This window comes from Saccopteryx bilineata, chromosome 3, assembly GCF_036850765.1.
Source record: "Saccopteryx bilineata isolate mSacBil1 chromosome 3, mSacBil1_pri_phased_curated, whole genome shotgun sequence".
In the NCBI taxonomy this organism is placed as follows: domain Eukaryota; kingdom Metazoa; phylum Chordata; class Mammalia; order Chiroptera; family Emballonuridae; genus Saccopteryx; species Saccopteryx bilineata.
In genome coordinates this window covers 235,932,001-235,956,826 of record NC_089492.1, presented here as the reverse complement: position 1 = coordinate 235,956,826, position 24,826 = coordinate 235,932,001, and the positions used below count along the sequence as shown (strand labels likewise).

Genomic DNA, 24,826 nt, shown 5'->3' with positions numbered 1-24,826 from the left:
AGAGTTTTTAAAAAATGCACATAAGACACATTACTCCTTTTAACTGTCAACATAGAATGACTACATTCCAGGAGAATGTTAGGCAGTATTATCTTAAACTCTTCATAGTTTGGTGTCTATCAGTGGCTCAATTCAGGGAGCTATACTTGTGGAGGATTGCCTGAGGATTGAGCACTCCATTTATTTATCTACATCAATCATTACAAAGGACATAGAAACCATAAAAAAAACCTGTCAGAAATGAAGAATTCAATATCTGAATTGAAGTATATACTGGAAACAATCAACAGCAGCTTAGATGAGGCAGAGGATTGAATCAGTAATTTAAACGACAAGATAAGTGAAAACACCCAAGCAGAGTGTTGGGCAGATAAAATGTATTATGCTCACTTTGTTAAAGATGGTGCTGCCCACGTGGAAGCCCATTGCCCAGGTGATTGCCTGGGATGGGCATGATTGTATTAATGTGTGTTGGGGACGGGCTGTGGGCAGGCAGGATCCTTGTAGCCTGGGGCTTGGTTTTGGGACTAAGCCTTTCCCACCCTTTTTGATGTGGGGTGGTGCACTCTCATGAGGAATCCAATTATGCTTCAGATAAGTGACTTTGTATCAGAGACTTCCTTATTTGTATATTGGATTAAAGGTTGTGATTTCTACACTATAAAATGGGGCAGACTGGGAGCTTGCTCTCTCTTGGTTCCTGAGATTAGCATTAGAGCAGAGAGCAGGTTAAAGAGCAGAGAAAGGCCAAGTGGAGGAGGCCAGGAGAAGCAGCCAAGATGGCAGAATGCTGAAGGAGAAACCAGTTTGTGCAGAGTTTATGCAGAGAGAAGGAGATGGGGAACAGAGGTGAATGAGACTGGTGAGGTTAGAAACCTTTGATTCTAGGAAACTTGGATAAGTCAGTAGCTTTGTGAGCACAGAATGAGTGGCTTTTGGAGCCCAGTGTGTGTTTTTACTTGCCTGCTGGGTGCAAGCTAGGATTAAAGGTAATGGCCCACCAGTTCTTGACTTCATTGTATTATTACCATCTGTCCGAATCTAATGTGAACCTGCATAGGCCAGGCAGCTGTGATGGTGGCCATGGCTACTGGCTTTACACAGAGCAATAAAAAGAAAAAAGAATTTAAAAATATTAGAAAAGTCTAAGGGACTTCTGGGACAACGTCAAGCATAACAACATCTGCATCATAATGGTGCCAGAAGGAGAAGATAGAGAGAGAGCAAGGGATAAGAACTTCTTTGAAGAAGTAATGGCTGAAAACTTCCCTAACTTGGTGAAAAAAACACAACTGTATAGGAAGTACAGATTGAGTCTCAATCAAGATGAACCCAAAGAGGCCCACGCCAAGACACATCATAATTAAAATGGGAAAGGTTAAAGATAAAGAGAGAATCTTAAGAGTAGCAAGAGAAAGATAATTACCTACAAGGAAGCTCCCATTAGGCTATCAGCTGGTTTCTTAACAGAAACACCTCAGGCCAGAAGGGATTGATATAAATATTCAAAGTGATGAAAAACAAGAACCTACAACCCAGACTATGCTACTCAGGAAGACTATCATTTAAAATTGAAGGCAAAATAAAGAGCTTCTTAGACAAGGAAATGAAAGGAGTACCTGACCACTAAACCAGTAGTAGAAGAAATGTTAAAGGGTTTTTTTTTTAAAAAAAAAAAAAAGAAGAAAGGAAAAAAAATAAAAGAGAGGAGCATAGATATGAAGAATAAAATGCAATAAATAAGTATCTATCAATAATTACTTTAAATGTTCAACTGAAAAGACATAGGGTAGCTGAGTGGGTAAGAAAACAAGATCCATATATATACCGTCTACAGAGACCCATCTGAGAACAAAAGATATATACCCACACTGGAAGTAAAGGGATGGGAAAAGTTATTTCATGCAAATGGAAACAAAAGAATAAAAACTGGGGTAGCAATACTTACATCGACAAAATGGACTTCAATACAAAGGCCATGACAAGAGACAAAGAAGGACATTATATAATACAAAAGAGATAAATCCAACAAAATGATATAACCCTTATAAACATTTATGCACCCGCCATAGGAGCACCTAAATATATAAAGCAAATCTTGATGGATATAAAGGGAAAGATCGACAGTATTAGAGTCATAAAGGGAGATTTTAACATCCCATTGACATCAGTAGGTAGATCTTCCAGAAAAATGTCAACAAGGAGGAGATGACGTCAGAGTAATGGCGGAGTAGGAAGCGATACCGATAAATCTCCCCCAAAACTCAACAAGATCTTCAACCAGAAACAGAAAAACCTATACTTGGAGCTTCCAGATTCTTCGCAATACACCCAAAGGTATGATTGAGTGAAAAATTGGCTAAATATATAACCAAACCCCGAAGGAAATAGGGAGTAAGAAATGCTCCGCCTTCCTCACTAACCTAAACAGGGCGGCTTTCTCTGGTAACTGTGAATATAGAAACTGAGGCGGGCAAAGGGGGTGAATAGATCCAGGCCGCCGCAGCAAAAACGGCCGAACCAGGCTGTGGCTCAGAGATCCAAGCCGAGGAAAATCTGATCCTGTGGCAACCCGGGCAATACAAGCTAACACTCGCGCCAAACCCAAACAAAGAAAGACAAGTGGAGCGGCCATTTTACCCGGTCTCCTGGTCGGTGCGCAGTTAGTGGAAGAGAGATTTCTTCCTAAGCCGCGGAAGTGGGTGCCCGTGTTGCCCCACGGAGAGGCAGGGTCAGAGGCCTTTCTGTGGGCTGAGGGCAGAGTCTCTGGGCAGCCCCAGCGCCCTGGGAAAGCCACGCACGGGAGGGAGTGAGAACTACTTCCAACGGTGGAGATTTTCCGTGCTGGTGAGGGTTTTACTCAGAGGGAACCGCGGCCGGCCTCATATCCTGGTGTGCGCGCGCAGATAAGGAGTGAGCGATTCCTCCGAGTGCCTCGGCAGTGCGCGCCCGTGTTATCGCAGAGAGGGGCAGAGTCAGGGGCCTTTGTGTGGGCCAAAGCGGAATCTCGGGCCACCCCAGCGCCTTGCAAAAGCCGCACACGGGGACGGAGCGAGACTCAATTCCAACGCTGCAACTTTTCCCTGCGGTTGGGGGTTTCACTCAGAGCGTGAGACTGCTGGCCGGATATCCTGGTTGCAGACAGTGAGTGAGAGTTTCCTCCAAGTGCCCCGGAAGTGGGCGCCCGCTTGTGTTACCGGACAGAGTGGCAGAGCCAGTGGTCTTTGAGTGGGCGGAAAGCCCACCTGATTATGCTAGCAGCTCTGACTGACTGAGCCTTACCCAGAGCCCTGTGCTGAGTGGAAATAGAGTGGGGAGTTGCCAGCAATTTGAGCCTCTTACTATCCAGGCAGAGGCAGCAGCAACCCCATACCTGGACTATCAGGCTACTAATTGAGGAAGGAAAGACTAGGAGAAAGGCTCCAGGAACACGGACTCTCTCACTGTCGGAGCCTATAAATGCTAATGAGCCTCAACTCCCAACGAGAATAAAGCATAATACATGACATTGCCATAGAGACTTATCAACTGCAAACCTCTACCTGAGCGTGCCAAAGGGGCAGAACCCGGGGTACAGAGTCACCGACCAGGAAGAGGGAGAGAAAAGAAAAAGCAAGAAGATAACCTCTCAAAATCAAGAATAATCTGCAGACTTTATAACCTATCCCATTTTATTATATTTGTTCGTTTGTTTCTCTTATCTTCATTCTTGAGACTTTTTTTTCCTCCTCCAATTTGGCCGATTAACTCTCTACCGGTCTTACTCTCTCCTCTCCTTGAACTACACTACCCATAAGTGTTACATCTCCCATTATCATTTCTCTTCTCTTCCTTTCTCTCTATGAGGGTTGCACTCCAAAACCCTTAACTCTTTCTCTCTCTCTCCTTTCTTTTTTCTTCTTTTAGTGGTTCCCTCTTTTTTTCTCTCTCTCTCTTTCTTTTCTCCCTCTATATTAGTTTCTTCCTTTCTCCTTTACATCTCCTCTCATTCAAACCTCAATAACAAACAAATTATCTTATCTGGGACTCAAACCTATGTTTGTGGCATTTTGGGGGGTTTTTACTTCACCTTTTTAACTCACTAGCAGTGCTCCCATCCCTGGCTCTCCATATTATCTAGTTCTTGTTCCACTAAATACAATAGTAAGTTTTTAATTTGTCCCCCCATTTTTCCATTTTCCTCTTATTCCTCTCATCATAACTCTTAGAAAACCAACACCTAAAAGCAAATCATTTTATTCTTGACCCAAATTTTTTCCTTATTTGCTTTTTGTGGGTCCATACGCTTTTTTTTTCTTTTTTCTTTTTTCTTTTTTTTTTTCTTTCTCTCTTTTTTGCCCCTTTATTACTTTTCCCCAATTCAGGCCCTCCATCACAGGCATTGTTTGTTATAACTCACAGTCCACCACAAGATTTTCTCAAGAAAGAGGGGAGAGGAGAGGAGAGGAAAAAAAGAGGGGGGGAATAATTTCCTTTTTTAAAAAATTTTTATTTTATTTTATTTTTCTTTATTTCATTATTAATTTTTTTTAAAAAAAAAAACTCTTTTCGATTTGTTATTTTTTTATTTTTTTTTTAACTTTTTATTCTTTATTAAATCTCATTAATACTATCAACAAAACCACCCTCAGATGCCATTAAGGAAGAGAAAATCGAATATCATGGATACAAAAGAAAGAGAGGTAACACAGCTAGATGAGGAAAAATCTATGGAGAAAAAATTTAATATATTGGAAACCTTGGAGCTAAATGACAGAGAATTCAAGATAGAAATCCTAAAAATCCTCCGAGATATACAAGAAAACACAGAAAGGCAATATAGGGAGCTCAGAAAACAACTCCATGAACACAAAGAATATATGTCCAAGGAAATTGAAACTATAAAAACAAATCAAACAGAGATGAAAAACTCAATTAACGAGCTGAAAAATGAAGTAACAAGCTTAGCTAATAGAACAGGTCAGATAGAAGAGAGGATTAGTGAAATAGAAGACAAGCAACTTGAGGCACAACAGAGAGAAGAAGAAAGAGACTCAAAAATTAAAAAAAATGAGATAGCCCTACAAGAATTATCTGACTCCATCAAAAAGAATAACATAAGAATAATAGGTATATCAGAGGGAGAAGAGAGAGAAAATGGAATGGAGAACATACTTAAACAAATAATTGATGAGAACTTCCCAAGCCTGTGGAAAGAACTAAAGCCTCAAGTTCAAGAAGCAAACAGAACTCCAAGTTTTCTTAACCCCAACAAACCTACTCCAAGGCATATCATAATGAAATTGACACAAACCAACAGCAAAGAAAAAATTCTCAAGGCAGCCAGGGAAAAGAAGAATACAACATATAAAGGAAGGCCCATTAGATTATCATCAGATTTCTCAGCAGAAACTCTACAAGCTAGAAGAGAGTGGACCCCAATATTTAAAGTCCTGAAAGAGAGGAACTTTCAGCCACGAATACTATACCCATCAAAGCTATCCTTCAAATACGAAGGAGAAATAAAAACATTCACAGATACAGAAAAGATGAGGGAATTTATCATCAGAAAACCCCCACTCCAGGAATTACTAAAGGGGGTTCTCCAATCAGATACAAAGAACAAAAAAAAAACAGAGCCACAAGTAAAAGCTCCAAGAAGAACACAATAAAACCAAATTTAAACTGTGACAACAACAAAAAGAAAGAGGGGGAGAAGACGGAGATTAACAGTAGCAAAGGACGATGGAGTGCAAAAGTACTCACAAAATAGTTCGCTACAATGAACAGGGTAGGGACCCTTTTCATTACTCAAAGGTAACCACCATTGAAAAAACCACCACAGAAGCACATGAGATAAAAAAGATAGCAACAGAGGAAAGATGTATGGAATACAACCAAATAAAAACAAAAGATAGAAAAACGAAAGAGAAGGATCAAACAAGACACAAAACTAACATAAAGCAAGATATAAAATGGCAATAGGGAACTCACAAGTATCAATAATTACACTAAATGTAAATGGATTAAACTCACCAATAAAAAGGCACAGAGTAGCAGAATGGATTAAAAAAGAAAATCCAACTGTATGCTGCCTACAGGAAACTCATCTAAGTAACAAGGATAAAAACAAATTCAAAGTGAAAGGCTGGAAAACAATACTCCAAGCAAATAACATCCAAAAAAAAGCAGGTGTAGCAATACTCATATCGGATAATGCTGACTACAAGACAGGAAAAGTACTTAGAGACAAAAATGGCCATTTCATAATGGCTAAGGGGACACTGAATCAAGAAGACATAACAATTCTTAATATATATGCACCAAACCAAGGAGCACCAAAATATATAAGACAGCTACTTATTGATCTTAAAACAAAAACTGACAAAAATACAATCATACTTGGAGACCTCAATACACCGCTGACGGTTCTAGATCGGTCATCCAAACAGAGAATCAACAAAGACATAGTGGCCTTAAACAAAACACTAGAGCACCTGGATATGATAGACATCTACAGGACATTTCATCCCAAAGTGACTGAGTATACATTTTTCTCCAGTGTACATGGATCATTCTCAAGAATTGACCATATGTTGGGCCACAAAAACAATATCAGCAAATTCAGAAAAATTGAAGTTGTACCAAGCATATTTTCTGATCATAAAGCCTTGAAACTAGAATTCAACTGCAAAAAAGAGGAAAAAAATCCCACAAAAATGTGGAAACTAAACAACATACTTTTAAAAAATGAATGGGTCAAAGAAGAAATAAGTGCAGAGATCAAAAGATATATACAGACTAATGAAAATGACAATACGACATATCAGAATCTATGGGATGCAGCAAAAGCAGTGATAAGAGGGAAGTTCATATCACTTCAGGCATATATGAACAAACAAGAGAGAGCCCAAGTGAACCACTTAACTTTCCACCTTAAGGAACTAGAAAAAGAAGAACAAAGACAACCCAAAACCAGCCGAAGAAAGGAGATAATAAAAATCAGAGCAGAAATAAATGAATTAGAGAACAGAAAAACTATAGAAAAAATTAATAGAACAAGGAGCTGGTTCTTTGAAAAGATCAACAAAATTGACAAACCCTTGGCAAGACTTACCAAGGAAAAAAGAGAAAGAACTCATATAAACAAAATCCAAAATGAAAGAGGAGAAATCACCACGGACACCGTAGATATACAAAGAATTATTGTAGAATACTATGAAAAACTTTATGCCACTAAATTCAACAACCTAGAAGAAATGGATAAATTCCTAGAACAATACAACCTTCCTAGACTGAGTCAAGAAGAAGCAGAAAGCCTAAACAGACCTATCAGTAGAGAAGAAATAGAAAAAACCATTAAAAGCCTCCCCAAAAATAAAAGTCCAGGCCCTGACGGCTATACCAGCGAATTTTATCAAACATTCAAAGAAGACTTGGTTCCTATTCTACTCAAAGTCTTCCAAAAAATTGAAGAAGAAGCAATACTTCCAAACACATTTTATGAGGCCAACATAACCCTCATACCAAAACCAGGCAAGGATGGCACAAAAAAAGAAAACTACAGACCAATATCTCTAATGAATACAGATGCTAAAATACTAAACAAAATACTAGCAAATCGAATACAACAACATATTAAAAAAATAATACATCATGATCAAGTGGGATTCATCCCAGAATCTCAAGGATGGTTCAACATACGTAAAACGGTTAATGTAATACACCATATCAACAAAACAAAGAACAAAAACCACATGATCTTATCAATAGACGCAGAAAAGGCTTTCGATAAAATACAACACAATTTTATGTTTAAGACTCTCAACAAAATGGGTATAGAAGGAAAATATCTCAACATGATAAAGGCCATATATGATAAACCATCAGCTAACATCATATTAAATGGCACTAAACTGAAGGCTTTCCCCCTTAAATCAGGAACAAGACAGGGTTGTCCACTCTCTCCACTCTTATTTAATGTGGTACTAGAGGTTCTAGCCAGAGCAATCAGACAAGACAAAGAAATAAAAGGCATCCATATCGGAAAAGAAGAAGTAAAGGTATCACTTTTTGCAGATGATATGATCCTATACATCGAAAACCCCAAAGAATCCACAAAAAGACTACTAGAAACAATAAGCCAATACAGTAAGGTCGCAGGATACAAAATTAACATACAGAAGTCAATAGCCTTTCTATATGCCAACAATGAAACAACTGAGAAGGAACTCAAAAGAATAATCCCCTTCACGATTGCAACAAAAAAAATAAAATACTTAGGAATAAACATAACAAAGAATGTAAAGGACTTATATAATGAAAACTATAAACCATTGTTAAGGGAAATCAAAAAAGATATAATGAGATGGAAGAATATACCTTGTTCTTGGCTAGGAAGAATAAATATAATCAAGATGGCTATATTACCCAAAGCAATATACAAATTTAATGCAATTCCCATCAAAATTCCAATGACATTTTTTAAAGAAATAGAGCAAAAAATCATCAGATTTATATGGAACTATAAAAAATCCCGAATAGCCAAAGCAATCCTAAAGAAAAAGAATGAAGCTGGGGGCATAACAATACCTGACTTCAAACTCTATTATAGGGCCACGACAATCAAAACAGCATGGTATTGGCAGAAAAATAGACACTCAGACCAATGGAACAGAATAGAAAGTCCAGAAATAAAACCACATATATATAGTCAAATAATTTTTGATAAAGGGGCCAACAACACACAATGGAGAAAAGAAAGCCTCTTCAATAAATGGTGCTGGGAAAACTGGAAAGCCACATGCAAAAGAATGAAACTGGACTACAGTCTCTCCCCCTGTACAAAAATTAACTCAAAATGGATCAAAGATCTAAACATAAGACCTGAAACAATTAAGTACATAGAAGAAGACATAGGTACTCAACTCATGGACCTGGGTTTTAAAGAGCATTTTATGAATTTGACTCCAATGGCAAGAGAAGTGAAGGCAAAAATTAATGAATGGGACTACATCAGACTAAGAAGTTTTTGCTCAGCAAGGGAAACTGATAACAAAATAAACAGAAAGCCAACTAAATGGGAAATGATATTTTCAAACAACAGCTCAGATAAGGGCCTAATATCCAAAATATACAAAGAACTCATAAAACTCAACAACAAACAAACAAACAATCCAATAAAAAAATGGGAAGAGGATATGAATAGACACTTCTCCCAGGAAGAAATACAAATGGCCAACAGATATATGAAAAGATGCTCATCTTCTTTAGCTATTAGAGAAATGCAAGTCAAAACGGCAATGAGATACCACCTCACACCTGTTCGATTAGCTGTTATTAGCAAGTCAGGTAATAGCAAATGTTGGAGAGGCTGTGGAGAAAAAGGAACCCTCATACACTGTTGGTGGGAATGTAAAGTAGTACAACCATTATGGAAGAAAGTATGGTGGTTCCTCAAAAAACTGAAAATAGAACTACCTTATGACCCAGCAATCCCTCTACTGGGTATATATCCCCAAAACTCAGAAACATTGATACGTAAAGACACATGCAGCCCCATGTTTATTGCAGCATTGTTCACAGTGGCCAGGACATGGAAACAACCAAAAAGCCCATCAATAGATGACTGGATAAAGAAGATGTGGCACATATACACTATGGAATACTACTCAGCCATAAGAAATGATGACTTCGGAACATTTACAGCAAAATGGTGGGATCTTGATAACATGATACGAAGCGAAATAAGTAAATCAGAAAAAAACAGGAACTGTATTATTCCATACGTAGGTGGGACATAATAGTGAAACTAAGAGACATTGATAAGAGTGTGGTGGTTACGGGGGGGGAGGGGGGAATGGGAGAGGGATAGGGGTGGGAGGGGCACAAAGAAAACAAGATAGAAGGTGACAGAGGATAATCTGACTTTGGGTGATGGGTATGCAACATAATTGAACGACAAGATAACCTGGACTTGTTATCTTTGAATATATGTATCCTGATTTATTGATGTCACCCCATTAAAAAAATAAAATTATAAAAAAAAAAAAAAAATGTCAACAAGGAAACAGTGGCCTTAAATGACACACTAGATCAGATGGATTTAATCAATATTTTAAGAGCATTTCACCCAAAAGTGCAGAATATACATTCTTTTAAAGTGCATGTGGAGCATTCTCTAGGCTAGCTCACATGTTAGAACACAAGGCAAATCTTAATAAATTCAAAAAGATTGAAATCATATCAAGCATCTTCTCTGACCACAATGATATGAAACTAGAAATCAATTACAAGAAAAAAATTTGAAAAACACGCAAACACATGGAGGCTAAGTAACGTTACTAAACAATGAATGGATCAACATTAAAATCAAGGAAGAAATCAAATGTTATCTTGAGGTCCCGTGGGTAGCTCATTTGGTTGGAGCATTGTCCCAACTTGCTGAGATTGTGGGTTTGACCCCAGGTCAGGACAGATGAAACAATCAACCAATAAATACATAAATAGGTGGAACAACAAATCAATGTTTCTCTCTCTGTCTCTGTCTCTCCCTTTCTCTTTCTCTCTCAAAATAAATCAATAAAAATAAATAAATAAATAAGTTACCTCGAGACAAATGAAAATGAACATGCAACAACTCAAAAATCTTTTGGGGTACAGCAAAAGTTGTCCTAAGAGGGAAATTCATAACAGTACAAGCCTACCTCAAGAAGGAAGAAAAATCTCGAATAAATATTCTAACCTTATACCTAACGAAACTAGAAAAAGAACAACAAACAAAGCCCAGAATAATAGAAAGAAAGAAATAATAAAGATCAGAGCAGAAATAAATGACATAGAAACTAAAAAAAAGGAAAAGAAAATGAGGAACTGTTTTTTTGAAAAAAAAAATATATAAACAAGATTGACAGCTTTTAACCAGACTCAAAGAAAAAAAGAGAAAGAACCCAAATAAAATCAGAAATGAAAGATGGAAGTAATAACTGAGACCACAGAACTACAAAGGGTTATAAGAAAATATTATGAAGCAATATATGCTGGGTCTTGCTTGGACTAGGGAGGGCACAGGGCTCCAGGGCTTGCCCCACCATTCACCTATGGGTATTCTAAGGTGACGTTGTGCACAGTCACTTTCTGGGGTGGGTGGCCATGAGGAAACATCTATAAAACAAACTCCTCCACAGCCTTCCAGTTGGGCACCAGAACATCGGTTCAGAAGTTGAGATTTCCACTATCCAGATACAACAAAAAGAGCTGCAGCGGCTCTGCTCACTGAAGAATTGAAAGTTTGCAATAAAGTGCTCAGTGATCTGGTTGCAGACAACTTCTTTCATGGGAAGCGGATTGGCAGAAAGTGTTGACTTTGGAGGAGAGTTGCAGCAAATTAGAAGGTGAATTACATAAAAGAACTGAAATAATCAGGTCACTCACGAAGAGAGTAAAAACCATAGAATCTGGTCAAATGGAATACCAGCTAGCTCTTTAGGAGACTCAACTACAGCTTCAGAAAATGGCACAGGAGGCAACCCATTCCTCTCTCCTCTCTGAAGACCTTGAGGAAAAGGTATTATTGAGGCAGTCAATCACATAGTGGACTGTTTGGGTAAATTTTAAATTGTTAGAGCATGCCTTAGGTGATGCTAAGATGGTGGAGACTTGTATTGTGAGGGAAAAGCAAGACTATAAACAGAAATTGAACACTCTTAAGATTGAAATCAATAAACTAAAAAAAGGATCTAAATTAAAGACAACAGAAAATAATGAACAGCGAGAAGAGATCATTTGCCTCAAGCAAGAAAAGAGTTGCCTGCACTATGAATTGGTTTTCACTGCAGAGAGAGAAAAAAAGAAAGATGATTACTTGATATTGCAACGTCAAAGCAAAAATGCACAAATGCAGAACTGCATAGTCTGACACAGATTTATGTAAAACAGCAGAGTGAGCTACAGTTTCTTAATGTCAATGTGGTAAATTCTCAGGAATACAGATATACTATAACTCAAAAATGGAAGAATCAAAGGCCCTGGAGTCCAGACTTAATGGAGAAACAAAAGTCTTGGTCTCTGGGAGGAAAACTCCAGATTGAATCTGAAAATAAAAGTACCCCAAAGGTAATCGACTTGGGATTCAGACTGAAGAGAAACAGCTCTCATAAACATCATTTGACCTGATAAAAGCCATGGCATGATGTCAGTGTATCCCTGGGCCTGGCCAACACTTCTGGTGCAAAATGACCAGAAAAACTGGATGCATTACACCAAGAAAGATTGGGAGTCTCATGTTGCCATAAAAATAAAGCCTGACAGGGTGAAAATGACGTGTGAGTTTAGGTGCTGCCACCCGAGTAACTTCATCATCCAGGCTGAAGACCAGATGTCTGATATTGAGTGGATGAGGATATTCAAGCCTCTCAGCTGTAGAGAGCTGTTCAACACAAGTCTGTGCACTTGTTCAGGAAGTGCCAACGGAACAAAATAAAACTCCTCCACAAGTGAGCTAATTGCCATCCAGCATTCCCAGTGTTTGGATTCTGCCTTAAGAGAAGATGAGAAGTCGGTAGAGACAGAGTCCTCTTCTGATAACAAATCATCTAGGATTTTGTTAGTGAACAAAGATGTTGCATTGCCCAAGTAAAAGGAAGATTTTTCTCCCACAAGTAAGCTTCAGCATTTGCTGGAGGAATCTCATCAGATGGTTACAGATCTGGGGTTGAGTACTCTGTTCCTCTCAGCCCTGACAGTCTTAACAGCACTGCCAAAAATAACTTGTAAGTCTCAGAAGAGTCAGCTCGGAAAACACCTCTTGGTAACTGACAAAAACAAAGGTCTGCTTCATTCAATATTTAATATTTGTGGGAGCCAATTTCTCACCTATGTGAAAAGCAGGAAGCAGATATCAATACCTAATACTTAACCTTGAAAACAAAAAGAGAATAAGCAACATTTCATACCAAAGGGGAGCAGAAACTGAAAGTTAATTTTTAAACATCTATATTTTGTGTTTTTTTCCTTCTTTCTCCCTCCCTTCCTTCCTTCCTTCCTTCCTTCCTTCCTTCCTTCCTTCCTTCCTTCCTTCCTTCCTTCCTTCCTTCCTTCCTCCCTCCCTCCCTCCCTCCCTCCCTCCCTCTCTCTCTCTCTCTTTCTTTCTTTCTTTATAATGAGAGGAGGGGAGGCAGTGAAACAGACTCCTGCATAGGCCCCATGCTCCCGGCAACCCCCCTACAGGATGATGCAGGATGATGCTCTGCCCATCTGGGACCCTTGCTCCATTAAAACGAGCCATTTTTTAGCACCTGAGGTGGAGGCCATGGAGCCATCCTCCGCACTTGGGGCCAACTTGCTCCAGGAGGAGAGGAGAAGAGAGATAGAGATAGAGATAGAGATAGAGAGAGAGAGAGAGAAAGCGAGAGAGAGAGAGAAAGGTGAGAGAGAGGGGTGGAGAAGTAGATGGGCGCTTCTCCTCTGTGCCCTGACTGGGAATAGACCCTGGGACATCCACACTCCGGACTGATGCTCTACCACTGAGCAATAGGCCAGGGCCTATTTTGTTTGTTTTCAAGTTAGGTAACCATTTGCATATGTCAAAAATATTTTTTATACATAAGAAATTAGACCTTACTCTCTGTTGTATATATACAAATTTGGAATTATGCTGAGAGAGGAAAAGACTTCCCTGTAAAAATGCAGACTCCTGCAACACCAGGGAAGCTCTTTAAAAGTATAAATATCAAATAGAGAACTCCTGTATGTAAAATGTTATTTTCACTCTCTGATTTTTTTAAACCAGTGCATACATTTAAATTATAACCAGTAGCTTATCAGAGTCAACTCCAAATATAAATATATGAGAAATAGTATTCTCTTCTTTTGTGGTTTTAGCTCTGGACTTTGCTATGTAAGTAGACATAAAGTGATTTGATACAAAATATTTTTAACTGGAAGTTACCTCCTCTGTTACTGACAATTGAAGTTCTGTTCCAAAGCTGAGCAGAGCCCCATCTTGTCTGAGTCTGTAGTCATCCCATCTACTTACATCAACAACAGCTTGCTGAAAGATCAAGTTTTATATGTATTTTAAAAAAATTATTAAGGTCTAAAACACTACCACTTTAACTTGTCATTTAATTGTTTAAAGAATATGCTATTTACCTTTTTGTCATTCATTCAGTGAATATATATGCATTATCTGCTATGTGAGAGGCAGGCTTCTATATGCAAAGGATATAATGATGAAAAGAAAATAGTAACATAAAATAAAATATCTGTTAGTCGGTGGAGTTTACCTCCTAGTAGAGAGAGATAATAAACAAGAAAAATAGAAAAGCATATGAACATTGTTAAATAATGAGAAAAAAGTTAAGCAGAACAGCAGATATGACATAATAAGGTGTAGAAAATGCTGAAATTTTAGGTAGACTGGTCAGGGAAGACTCCTCAGCAAAGGAGAGAGCAGTAGTTGATGAGGTCAGAGAAGCAACAGAGATCCAGGATCTTGCAGTGCTGTGCAGGACTCGGACTTGTACTGAGTGCAAAGAGGAGTACTGCAGTGTTTTGGGAAAGAGAGACCTGACCTGACCTATGTGTTAGGAAGATATGTTGCATTGAGAATAGAATGAATGGGGGAGCAAGGGCAGCAAGCAGCAGGGGGACCAATTAAAAGTCTCTTCTCATCTTCCAGGGTAGAGGTGATTGATGGTGGCTTAGAATGTGGTCTTGGCAATGGAGGGGGTGAGAAATGACTGAATTTTGAAATTTCCATGAAACTCTGCTAATGTTAGGATGTTCATGAGGATGCTACCTGTTATCGTAAAGTTAGACAAAATTTTTTTTCTGGTCTTGATGTTAGGATTATTTATACATTTCCCTAAGAGCTGTTGCTCTTATTCTAAGTATTCTGAATTGTCGGGAGCCGATCAACGACTGCTGGCTGACAAGGTCACAGCAGGAGAAGACCCACAACTGCTGGCTGACAAGGTCACAGCAGAAGAAGATCAAAAACTGCTGATTGACAAAGTCACAGCAGAGAAGACCAACGGCTGCTGGTTGACAGAGTCACCGCAGTGAAGACCAATGGCTGAGGGTTGGCAAAGTCACCACAAAGGAAAGGCACAACGATACTTCCCCCTTTGACTTTTTGAATTAATCTGGCCTTATATCCCCCCTTTTTGGGTGTGTGCTATTATTTATAGCACAGGGATAATAGTACCGTGCTTTCCCTGTAGATTCGTAGGAATTTCTTTGGAAATGAGACAGAGGGTGTGAGTTCCACAGAGAAGCCTGTAAGTCCCTTGAACTGGGCTCATAAACATAAGAGGCTGACTATGATATCCCTCATAAAGGGTTAAGTTTGTAGGAGAATTTCTTCTTATTAATCATGTTAGAAAGAATAGATTGTGACTTGTAAATGGATAGGAGGCAGTGGCTGTGCACAGAGCACCTTTCGGCCTTCACTTAATTCATCATCTTTCCTCCCTAGCCTTTTCATGTGATAGAGTAGAGAAACTTTCCTTTCTTCTTGCTTACCTGACCTGCAGATGGTGGAACACTCTGAGAAGAATATAGTTAGAACTTAACTAGTGTGTGAATATAGTAAATAAATAAAATTTGACTAGACAATAGAATCTTAGGAAAGGAGTAATGGAATGGCCCATTGCGTGGCCTGGGATGGGAATGCAGTCAGCAAGAAAAGAATGTTTTGCTAAGAGACTTGTTTTATGACTGAAGGCAGTTGCTGGGCTTTCTCAGTGAGACACTCTCATGAGTTTGTATACTCCCCAAAATTCTTTCTTCAGATAATGAGAGGAATGGGGGGATCCATAGAAGCAATAGCAATTAATGCCTTCTGATATTATGTTGCTACTAAGCTATCTTGCAGGTGCACTCTATGTATCTTTAAGTAAAAGTTACTCTTAATACTATGTTAGTTTCTTAAATAGCAAGCCTTTTGTAGTCTTGTGGGAAAAGAATTAGGACACTACATGAACTCAAGGCTATTTGCCTGAGCAAGCGGTGGTCCTTTGCTAGTCCTTGATGATTTCGTCTGCTATCTCTTTCTGTGCCCTTGACTCACAACAACAGTAAAATAGTTATTAATTAGTACTAATCTTTTAGAAGTTTGTACCAATATTGTTATTACTATTCAAGTTATTGTATAACTGTACTTTGAATAACTTACCACCTGACTTGTAGCTTATAGATATGAATTAACTGTTATCTGGAAATATGTAACCATAGTGAAACTAAAACAATGATATATTCAAAATATTATGTGATTGTAACTTAGTGTGTATGCATAAAAAGTAATGTTAGACCAGCCATTGGCAGAGATGCCTGGCAGTAAATGCTAACTAGAGAATAAAGAGAAAGAAAAGAATTCGGCTCTCTCACTCGAATTTCGCCGACGCCGTCTCCTCCTGTGGGACCCCTGGATCCCCCCCAGGGCTGGACCCCGGCACTGAATTTATAATTGAAGACATTTGACTGAAAGAAAGCTTAAAGCAAATTAATAACTCATCCTTAGGAACTGAATTATAATTAATGGTGTTTTGTATATTAGACTTAGTTTGGTCATCTTACTATAAGTTTCCCCTTTGCTTGATTTTTACCCCTCGTGTTTAAAATATTCTGTCACTTTTTCTGTGTTATTTTTGTTTTTCTAAACTTCCTTATATTTCTTTCTGGTACAACTTAAGGTACATAGAAATATTTTCTCCTTGAGTCTATGAAAGTTACCACCTTTCACACTCTCTTCTATGACCTTTTCATACTTGTGACTGTCTCTTTGTTTTACCAGAGCAAAGCCTGACTGCAAGATTTCAAACCATAAGAGTAGTTTGTGTTTTTCATGGAACGTTAAATAAAAGAATGGTTAGCTTATTTAAGGAAAAAAACATCTATTTTGCTACTTAACTCAGCAGATAATATTCAGCTGAGTTAAAAGTGAGTCAGATTAATTGTTGGACTGAATGACTGGTCACTAGTCAGTTCATTTGAAACATAGTCTAGTGATATATTGTATCTGTGGTACATCTTCATTATGAAACTTGCCCTTGGGTTTGCTTTATGAGAAAATTTTGTATCAGAAACAGGTAGTATTAAAAAAACTAGGAGGAACTTGCATAATCTTACATGATTAGATAATGAAGATTCCAAACTGAACTCGTTTTTAGAAGTCCTAAAGAAATATCATGATGTCAGTGTATAAAAGACCCAAATTCTGATGACAAACTGATAGTCTGGAAAACAAAATTACCAGACTACAAAATGTTTTTACACATCTGTTTTCTTTCCCAAGAGTTATTAAGTTGTGAACTACACAAACACATTTTTCTGTTTACTCATTACATGGTACCAATTCTCAGAACTTATGAAACGTGTTTTTCACTTAATATTTTATAATATTCTTTCTGATAAAGATGTGATTTCTGTATTCAAATAAAATCATGCAGAGTAATGGGAAGTTCTAAACTTGACTGTAGAGATCATCCATCAGTCTGATTTGTAGATGAGGAGCCTGAGGTCTAGAGTCTAGAGGTCCCAAGTCCTACAGCTGATTAATAAGAGAGCCGAGATTGGCACCCCAGGCTTCTGACACCTGATTCAGGGCTTACTTGAAGGTTAAGCTCAGATTCACTTGTGTGTAGTGAATTGAATCTCTGATTTGAGATAATAATAATAAAAGAATTGGAATAATACTAGCATTCTAAGTCATGACACTCTAGTACAGATACTCATGATTTGTTTCAAACTGAGTAGAATTCCTGGGAAAGCTTGTCTCTGAAGTCACCCTATCATTTGGATATATTAAGCCATCAGACTTCCCTGGAATTACTCTGATAGCTTGCACGTGTGAATATTACCTCATTTGCAAATGAACAATGGGTTTACAAAAACAAACTGGAAAATTATCTCTTTATTGGAAAAAATATGCAGTCATTACTTATACTATAACTATTTGGCTTTTTTATATCATAGGAAAGATAAAGGCAATTTTTAAATTATGTCATATATGAATATGTGGCTTATTTTAACTATGTAAGATACCATTGCACAGGAATAAATCTATAACAAAGTTGTACTTTAATGTGAGACACTTTTCTGATATTGATACAGAGTTCTACAGATGATTAAAATTTAAAGACATTTATAATCCTTTTCCTTTAAACTTTTAAAAAAGTCTATTGATTTATTTTATATAGAGAGGAAGGGAATGAGAGAGAGAGAGAGAGACAGAGAGAGACAGAAACATCCATTTATTTTTGTATGTGCCCTGACTGGGATTGAACCAGTAACCTTTGCATATCAAGATGATGCTCTAATCCAGTGGTCCCCAACCTCCGGGCTGTGGACCAATACTGGTCTGTGGGCCATTTGGTACCGGTCCGCAGAGAAAGAATAAATAACTTACATTATTTCCATTTTATTTATATTTAAGTCTGAATGATGTTTTATTTTTAAAAAATGACCAGATTCCCTGTTACATCTGTCTAAGACTCATTCTTTTTATTTTTTATATTTATTTATTTATTTTGTATTTTTCTGAAGCTGGAAACGGGGAGAGACAGTTAGACAGACTCCCGCATGCGCCCGACCAGGATCTACCTGGCACGCCCACCAGGGGCAACGCTCTGCCCACCAGGGGGCGATGCTCTGCCCCTCCGGGGCGTCGCTCTGCCGCGACCAGAGCCACTCTAGCGCCTGGGGCAGTGGCCAAGGAGCCATCCCCAGCGCCCGGGCCATCCTTGCTCCAGTGGAGCCTTGGCTGCGGGAGGGGAAGAGAGAGACTGAGAGGAAGGGGGGGGGATGGAGAAGCAAATGGGCGCTTCTCCTATGTGCCCTGGCCAGGAATCAAACCCGGGTCCCCCACACGCCAGGCCGATGCTCTACTGCTGAGCCAACCGGCCAGGGCCCTAAGACTCATTCTTGATGCTTGTCTCGGTTACGTGATACGTTGCCGCTAAAATTAAACCCATAAACTAGCAAAATGAGTGAAAAACAAAATTCCATCGAAAGTTTTTGTGAAGTGGAAAAGAGCCAGTGAGGAGACAGAAGAAGAACCTACCACCTTGAAGAAAAAGAAGGCTTCATTTAACAGACAATACCAGGAGTCCTACTTGAAGTATGGATTTATTGCAACTGGTGATTCTCACGCACCAAGGCCGCTCTGCATAATATATGGCGACCGGCTAAGTAATGAGGCAATGAAGCCTTCAAAACTGCTTCGCCACTTGGAGACCAAGCACCCTACTTTAAAAGACAAGCCTTCTGAGTATTTCGAAAGAAAAAAGCATGAACAAGGACAGAAACAATTACTGGTGGCCACTACATCAATAAATGCAAGTGCACTGAGAGCATCATACTTGTGGCTAATCATATTGCTAAGGCTAAGAAGCCATTCACCGTTGGTGAAGAATTGATCCTTCCAGCCACTAAAGACATTTGTCGTGAACTTCTAGGAGAGGCTGTGGTTAAAAAGATAGCACAGATGCCTCTTTTGGCTACCACCATCACACAGCGCATTGAGGAAATAGCAGAGGACATTGAATCACAATTGTTGGAAAGGATTAATAAATCACCGTGGTACACTCTCCAGATTGACAAATCTATAGATATTGAGAAGGCAATGCTACTTGTTTACGTGCGTTATCTTTATCAAGAGGATGTGCATGAAGATATGTTATGTGCACTATCATTTCCAACCAAAACCACAGCTGCAGAACTATTTAAATTGCTGGAAGACTATATATCAGGAAAACTGAAATAGTCTTTTTGTGTTGGCATAGGCACAGATGGAGCTGCTGCCATGACCGGAAGGATGTCTGGTTTAACTACTCGGATTAAGGAGGTTGCACCTGAATGCGAGTCTACGCATTGTGTCATTCACAGGGAAATGCTGGCTAGCCGAAATATACCACTGGAACTTAACAGCATATTGAATGATGTTGTTATAGTTTTTAACCACATCAAAGCACATGCCCTTCACTTGCGCCTGTTCGCGCAGCTTTGTGAGGAAATGAACGCGGAGCACAGACACCTTCTCTTAAAAACAGAAATAAGATGGTTGTCCCAAGGGAGGTCCCTGGCCAGTGTTTGAATTACGAGAGCAAAAAGTCATCGCTAGTATTACATTTCAGTGACAAAGTATGGGTCGCAAAACTCGCTTACTTGTGCGACATATTTAACCTCCTCAATGAATTCAATCGGTCACTTCAGAGGAAAATGACTACTGTCTTCAAGTTGGCAGACAAAGTAGCTGCATTTAAAGCCAAATTGGATTTGTGGGGACGACACATGAACAAGGGTATGTTTGACATGTTTCAAACATTCTCAGGAATTTTGGTAGAGACTGAGCCCAAGCCTTCATTGTCCCAGCTGGTGCATGGTCACCTGTATTTCCTTTTAAAAGAGTTTGAATGCTATTTCCCAACCACAAAAGACCCACGAATTGCCAAGGAGTGGATCCGTGATTCATTTGTCAACAAACCAGGTGAATCCAGCATGTCTATGCAAGAAGAGGATCAACTACTGAAGATCGCAAATGACGGTGGCCTTAAAAATATGTTCGAGACTACAACTCTGCCGATGTTCTGGATTAAAGTCATGGCAGAATACCCCGAGATCGCCACAAAAGCACTAAAAACCCTGTCGTCATTTCCGATATCCTATTTGTGTGAAGTGGGATTTTCTGCAGTGACAGCAACCAAAACAAAATTACAGAATAGACTGGACATAAGCAACACACTTCGGGTGTCATTGTCTCCCATTACCCCTAGATGGGACCATCTCATTGCAGAGAAACAAGCTCAGGGCTCCCATTGATTTAGCGTTATGGTTGTTGAGAGATAGGCTACTATCTCTCATTCTATATAAACATTATAATAAATAACCCTTAACTTACAATATTCATAACAATGGTGAGTTGTATTTTTCATGCACTTTATATTTGTTTTTGTGTTGTATCTTATTTTTAAGGCATGTTTAAACGTTACCATAGTGACTGTAAAGTGTTTGGAGGCAGAGACGATGTTACTCATGTTATGTTGTTGGTGCGATGTTAAGAGGACGCTTCTAATAAAGTTGCATACGAGTACACAGTGGATTCATGTTTATTTTTATTGTCATAGGTTCATGATTGGTAGCAAGCCTGAACCTATCATATTACATATTGATGTCAGACATGAAATGTTGTCAGAATAACATTTAAATATAGCCTGAATAATGAGGACATGCTTGTTCCTCCTTTAACTTAGCCCAATAAATATCATAAGTTCGACAATTATATTTTAAAATACCACAGTTTTTACACTGGTCGCATAATTTTATTTTGTGTGTTTATCCGTCCCACCCTAAAGGCCGGTCCGTGAAAATATTTTCTGACATTAAACCGGTCCATGGCCCAAAAAAGGTTGGGGTCCACTGCTCTAACCAACCAAGCTATCTGGCCAGGGATATAATCCTTTTCCTTTTATATTTTACACAGACAGCTTGTATATATGTCAAGGTTTTATTTTATCTGTGTGTGTATGTATGTATATTAGTTATAGATTTACTGTTTTTCAGGTATTCTTCTTTGAAGATGACTTGTCAAAAATTTTGTGTGGCTTTGTTACTTTGGGGTAAGTTATTTGCCTTTTAAATGTCTATATGTAAGGTAGAGATTTTGCCTTGGCAAAACTATTTTCTTTATTGGCTAATAAATTTTCCATTTCCAGTTAGGAATGATTATGCTAATGCTTACTGAACAAAAGGATAAGTGTGAATATGAAAAACCTTTCTAACTCTTTGAACATAGTGTGAAAATGAAAACTCTTCTCAACCTCTCGGAAAGAACCTAATGTATACCCTTCCAGAAGTATAACACACACACACACAGTTCCTATTTATAGTTACAAAAATGGAATTGGTTTATAATATATACTGTTTTGCAATTTTCTTCTTCCATTTAACAGCTTTTCAATGATCATACCAGTTTTTTTCAGCATTTACTGTTATACTTATTATTATTATTATTTTTTTTTGCATTTTTCTGAAGCTGGAAACAGGGAGAGACAGACAGACTCCCGCATGCGCCCGACCGGGATCCACCCGGCACGCCCACCATGGGGCGACGCTCTGCCCACCAGGGGGCGATGCTCTGCCCATCCTGGGCGTCGCCATGTTGCGACCAGAGCCACTCTAGCGCCTGGGGCAGAGGCCACAGAGCCATCCCCAGCGCCCGGGCCATCTTTTGCTCCAATGGAGCCTTGGCTGCGGGAGGGGAAGAGAGAGACAGAGAGGAAGGCGCGGCGGAGGGGTGGAGAAGCAAATGGGTGCTTCTCCTATGTGCCCTGGCCGGGAATTGAACCCGGGTCCTCTGCACGCTAGGCCGATGCTCTACTGCTGAGCCAACCGGCCAGGGCCTCTTATTTCTTTAATGGTAGTATGACAATGAACTGTATGAATGTATCTTAAATTATTAATTTATTTGACCAGTTCCCCACTGATAGAAATTTTTCTTTCCGTAACAAAAAATGCTACATTGAAATTTACATACATATATTATTGTGTATTTGGAAAAATGTTAGTGTAAATTAATTCCTAAAGAAGGATGTTTATGTTGAATAGTGTATACACTTTTTAATTTGATAGATACTCTGAAATCACAAAGCTTTGTACCATTTCAGTCTGCATACAAGTATTTGAATGCTATTCCATTGCATTTCTGCCAGAGATGCATATCATTTTTTTTTTTACTTTTTGCCCTATCAGATAAGCAAAAGATGGCATCTCGTTTCAATTTTATTTACTTGATTATTTGTGAGGTTGAGCACTGTTTATTGACTATTTATATTATGTAATTTTCTAACTCATATATTTTCATTATTTCTTTTTCTGGATTCTATTGGCCTTAGATGATTTTTAGAAATATCTTAAATGTAGTAGATATTTAAGCTTTGTAGTGGTAGTTAGCGTTCTCCACAGAAACAGAACCAGTAAGATTTATATATATATATATATAAATCATACATATATTTAGGAAGAGACTTAGAAGGAATTGGCTCTTACCTCTAGGGAGGCTACGTCCTTAAGATCTGCAGTAGGCAAGCTGGAGACCCAGGACAGCTAATGGTACCAGTTTTGCTCTGAACATTTGCAGGCTTGAGACCCAAGAAGAGCTGATGTTTCAGTTTGAATCCACAGGAAGGAAAAAGCCGATGTCAGTCAGGCAGTAAGAGTTCCTTCTAACTCAGCTATTTTGTTCTAGTCAGGTCTGCAACTGATTGGATGAGGCCCACCCATGTTAGGGAAGGCAGTCTGTTTCACTCTGTCTACTGATTCAAGTGTTAAGTTCATCCAAAAACAGTCTCGCAGACACACTCAGAATAATGTTTGACCGAATGTCTGAGTACCTTGTAGGCGTCAACAAATTTGACTCATAATATTAATTATCATAGCCCTGATCATTTATTATGTTCGCCAATCTTTGTGCTCTGTCCATCATTTGCTTTTTAACTTTTTCTTTTACAGCAAAAATTTTATATCTTGTATACACATTAATACCCTTACATACTTAGAAACAAGATATAATGATATTTAAATATTTTAATTTTATTTAGGAAATGTAACACTATTAAATTACAGATGTATGTGTGTGTATACATATATCAGCTGACAGACAAAACTTTAATCCTTTGGGCCTGACCTGTGGTGGCACACTGGAAAGAGTGTCGACCTGGAACACTGAGATCGCTGGTTTGAAACCTTGGGCTTGCCTGGTCAAGGTACATATGGGAGTTGATGCTTCCTGCTCCTCCCCCCCTTCTCTCTCTCTCTCTCAAATTAATAAATAAAAAAATCTTTTAAGAAACCTTTAATTCTTTGTATCAAGGAGCCATTTACATGGTGATAATAACAACTAAAACCACAAAATGATTGGTTTTTCTCAAATGGAATGGGAATGCCATTTGAAATGCTATTTTGTATTATAACTCCAGTAAACAATAACAAATATCATGTTATAAAGGGATATTAGCAAAGGATGGTGCATACCTTAGAAATTTCCATTTTGAATACCACTGGAAGAATGCTTTCAGAAATTAAATGCATACTAGTCTTTCAACTACCTATTGCAGCAATATCCACAAGAGAAAGCTTACAGATGTTCTTTTACTATCTTGTGATTTGAACTGCCCTGAGTCACATCAGGCTATTGTTTGAAATTAGTCATACATTGTTGATGACTTTTAAGTGTACTATTCTCACTTGTTTTTTTTTACTACATTCTAGTTTTATTCTGATGTTGAAAAAAAAAAACAACTCATCCTCTAATTTTGGTTGATTTTCTACCTTTTTAAAATTAAAGTGGAGCTATATTTAACAAAACCCATCTCATCTGTCAATTGTTATCTGTGTGTCAACTAGTTCTGAGCATCTCATTAGCCACCAGTCTAAAGGCTCTCTCAAGAGCTTCTCTACTAGTCTTCCCTGTTGCACACAGTGTTCTTTCTCATTGTAGCCATCTATATGTGAACGGAAAATGCTCTGGATAACTCCACTGTTACAGATTTCAGAAAAAACTATGCCACAAAAGACCACCAGGAAATAACAACATACCCATGCTTTCTTATATATTTTCTGTTATATTCTTTAGGAAGTGTTTGTTAGGTTCCACTCAAATGTTTCACATTAGCTTTCCAAAAGGTTTGTAGTTTGATCAAGTTTGTGAATCAGAAAAGTTCCTGGGATATTATTACCATGATAACATATGCTTTCAGATGCAAGTTCTGGACTACTAGCAGGATTAGAGTTCATTTGGAGGAAAAGAAATATCATTTGCAAAGAAAGCATGCAAATAAAACAGAATTAT

The 24,826-nt window shown here is 38.4% G+C and overlaps 1 protein-coding gene and 2 pseudogenes across 2 annotated transcripts in view; all 3 read left to right on the top strand.

Moving 5' to 3' along the window:
- The window catches only part of LEPR (leptin receptor), a 122,588-nt gene that overhangs the window by 30,276 nt on the left and 67,486 nt on the right, over positions 1 to 24,826 (top strand). For both annotated transcript variants that reach the window (XM_066268965.1, XM_066268966.1), the window contains exon 2: positions 21,541 to 21,596. In XM_066268965.1, coding sequence (XP_066125062.1) covers positions 21,557 to 21,596 — 40 coding nt within the window. In that variant the 5' untranslated portion in view covers positions 21,541 to 21,556. The remainder of the gene's footprint in view (positions 1 to 21,540; positions 21,597 to 24,826) is intronic.
- Positions 11,152 to 12,011, top strand: LOC136330010 (coiled-coil domain-containing protein 62 pseudogene; annotated as a pseudogene).
- Positions 12,013 to 12,895, top strand: LOC136330009 (coiled-coil domain-containing protein 62 pseudogene; annotated as a pseudogene).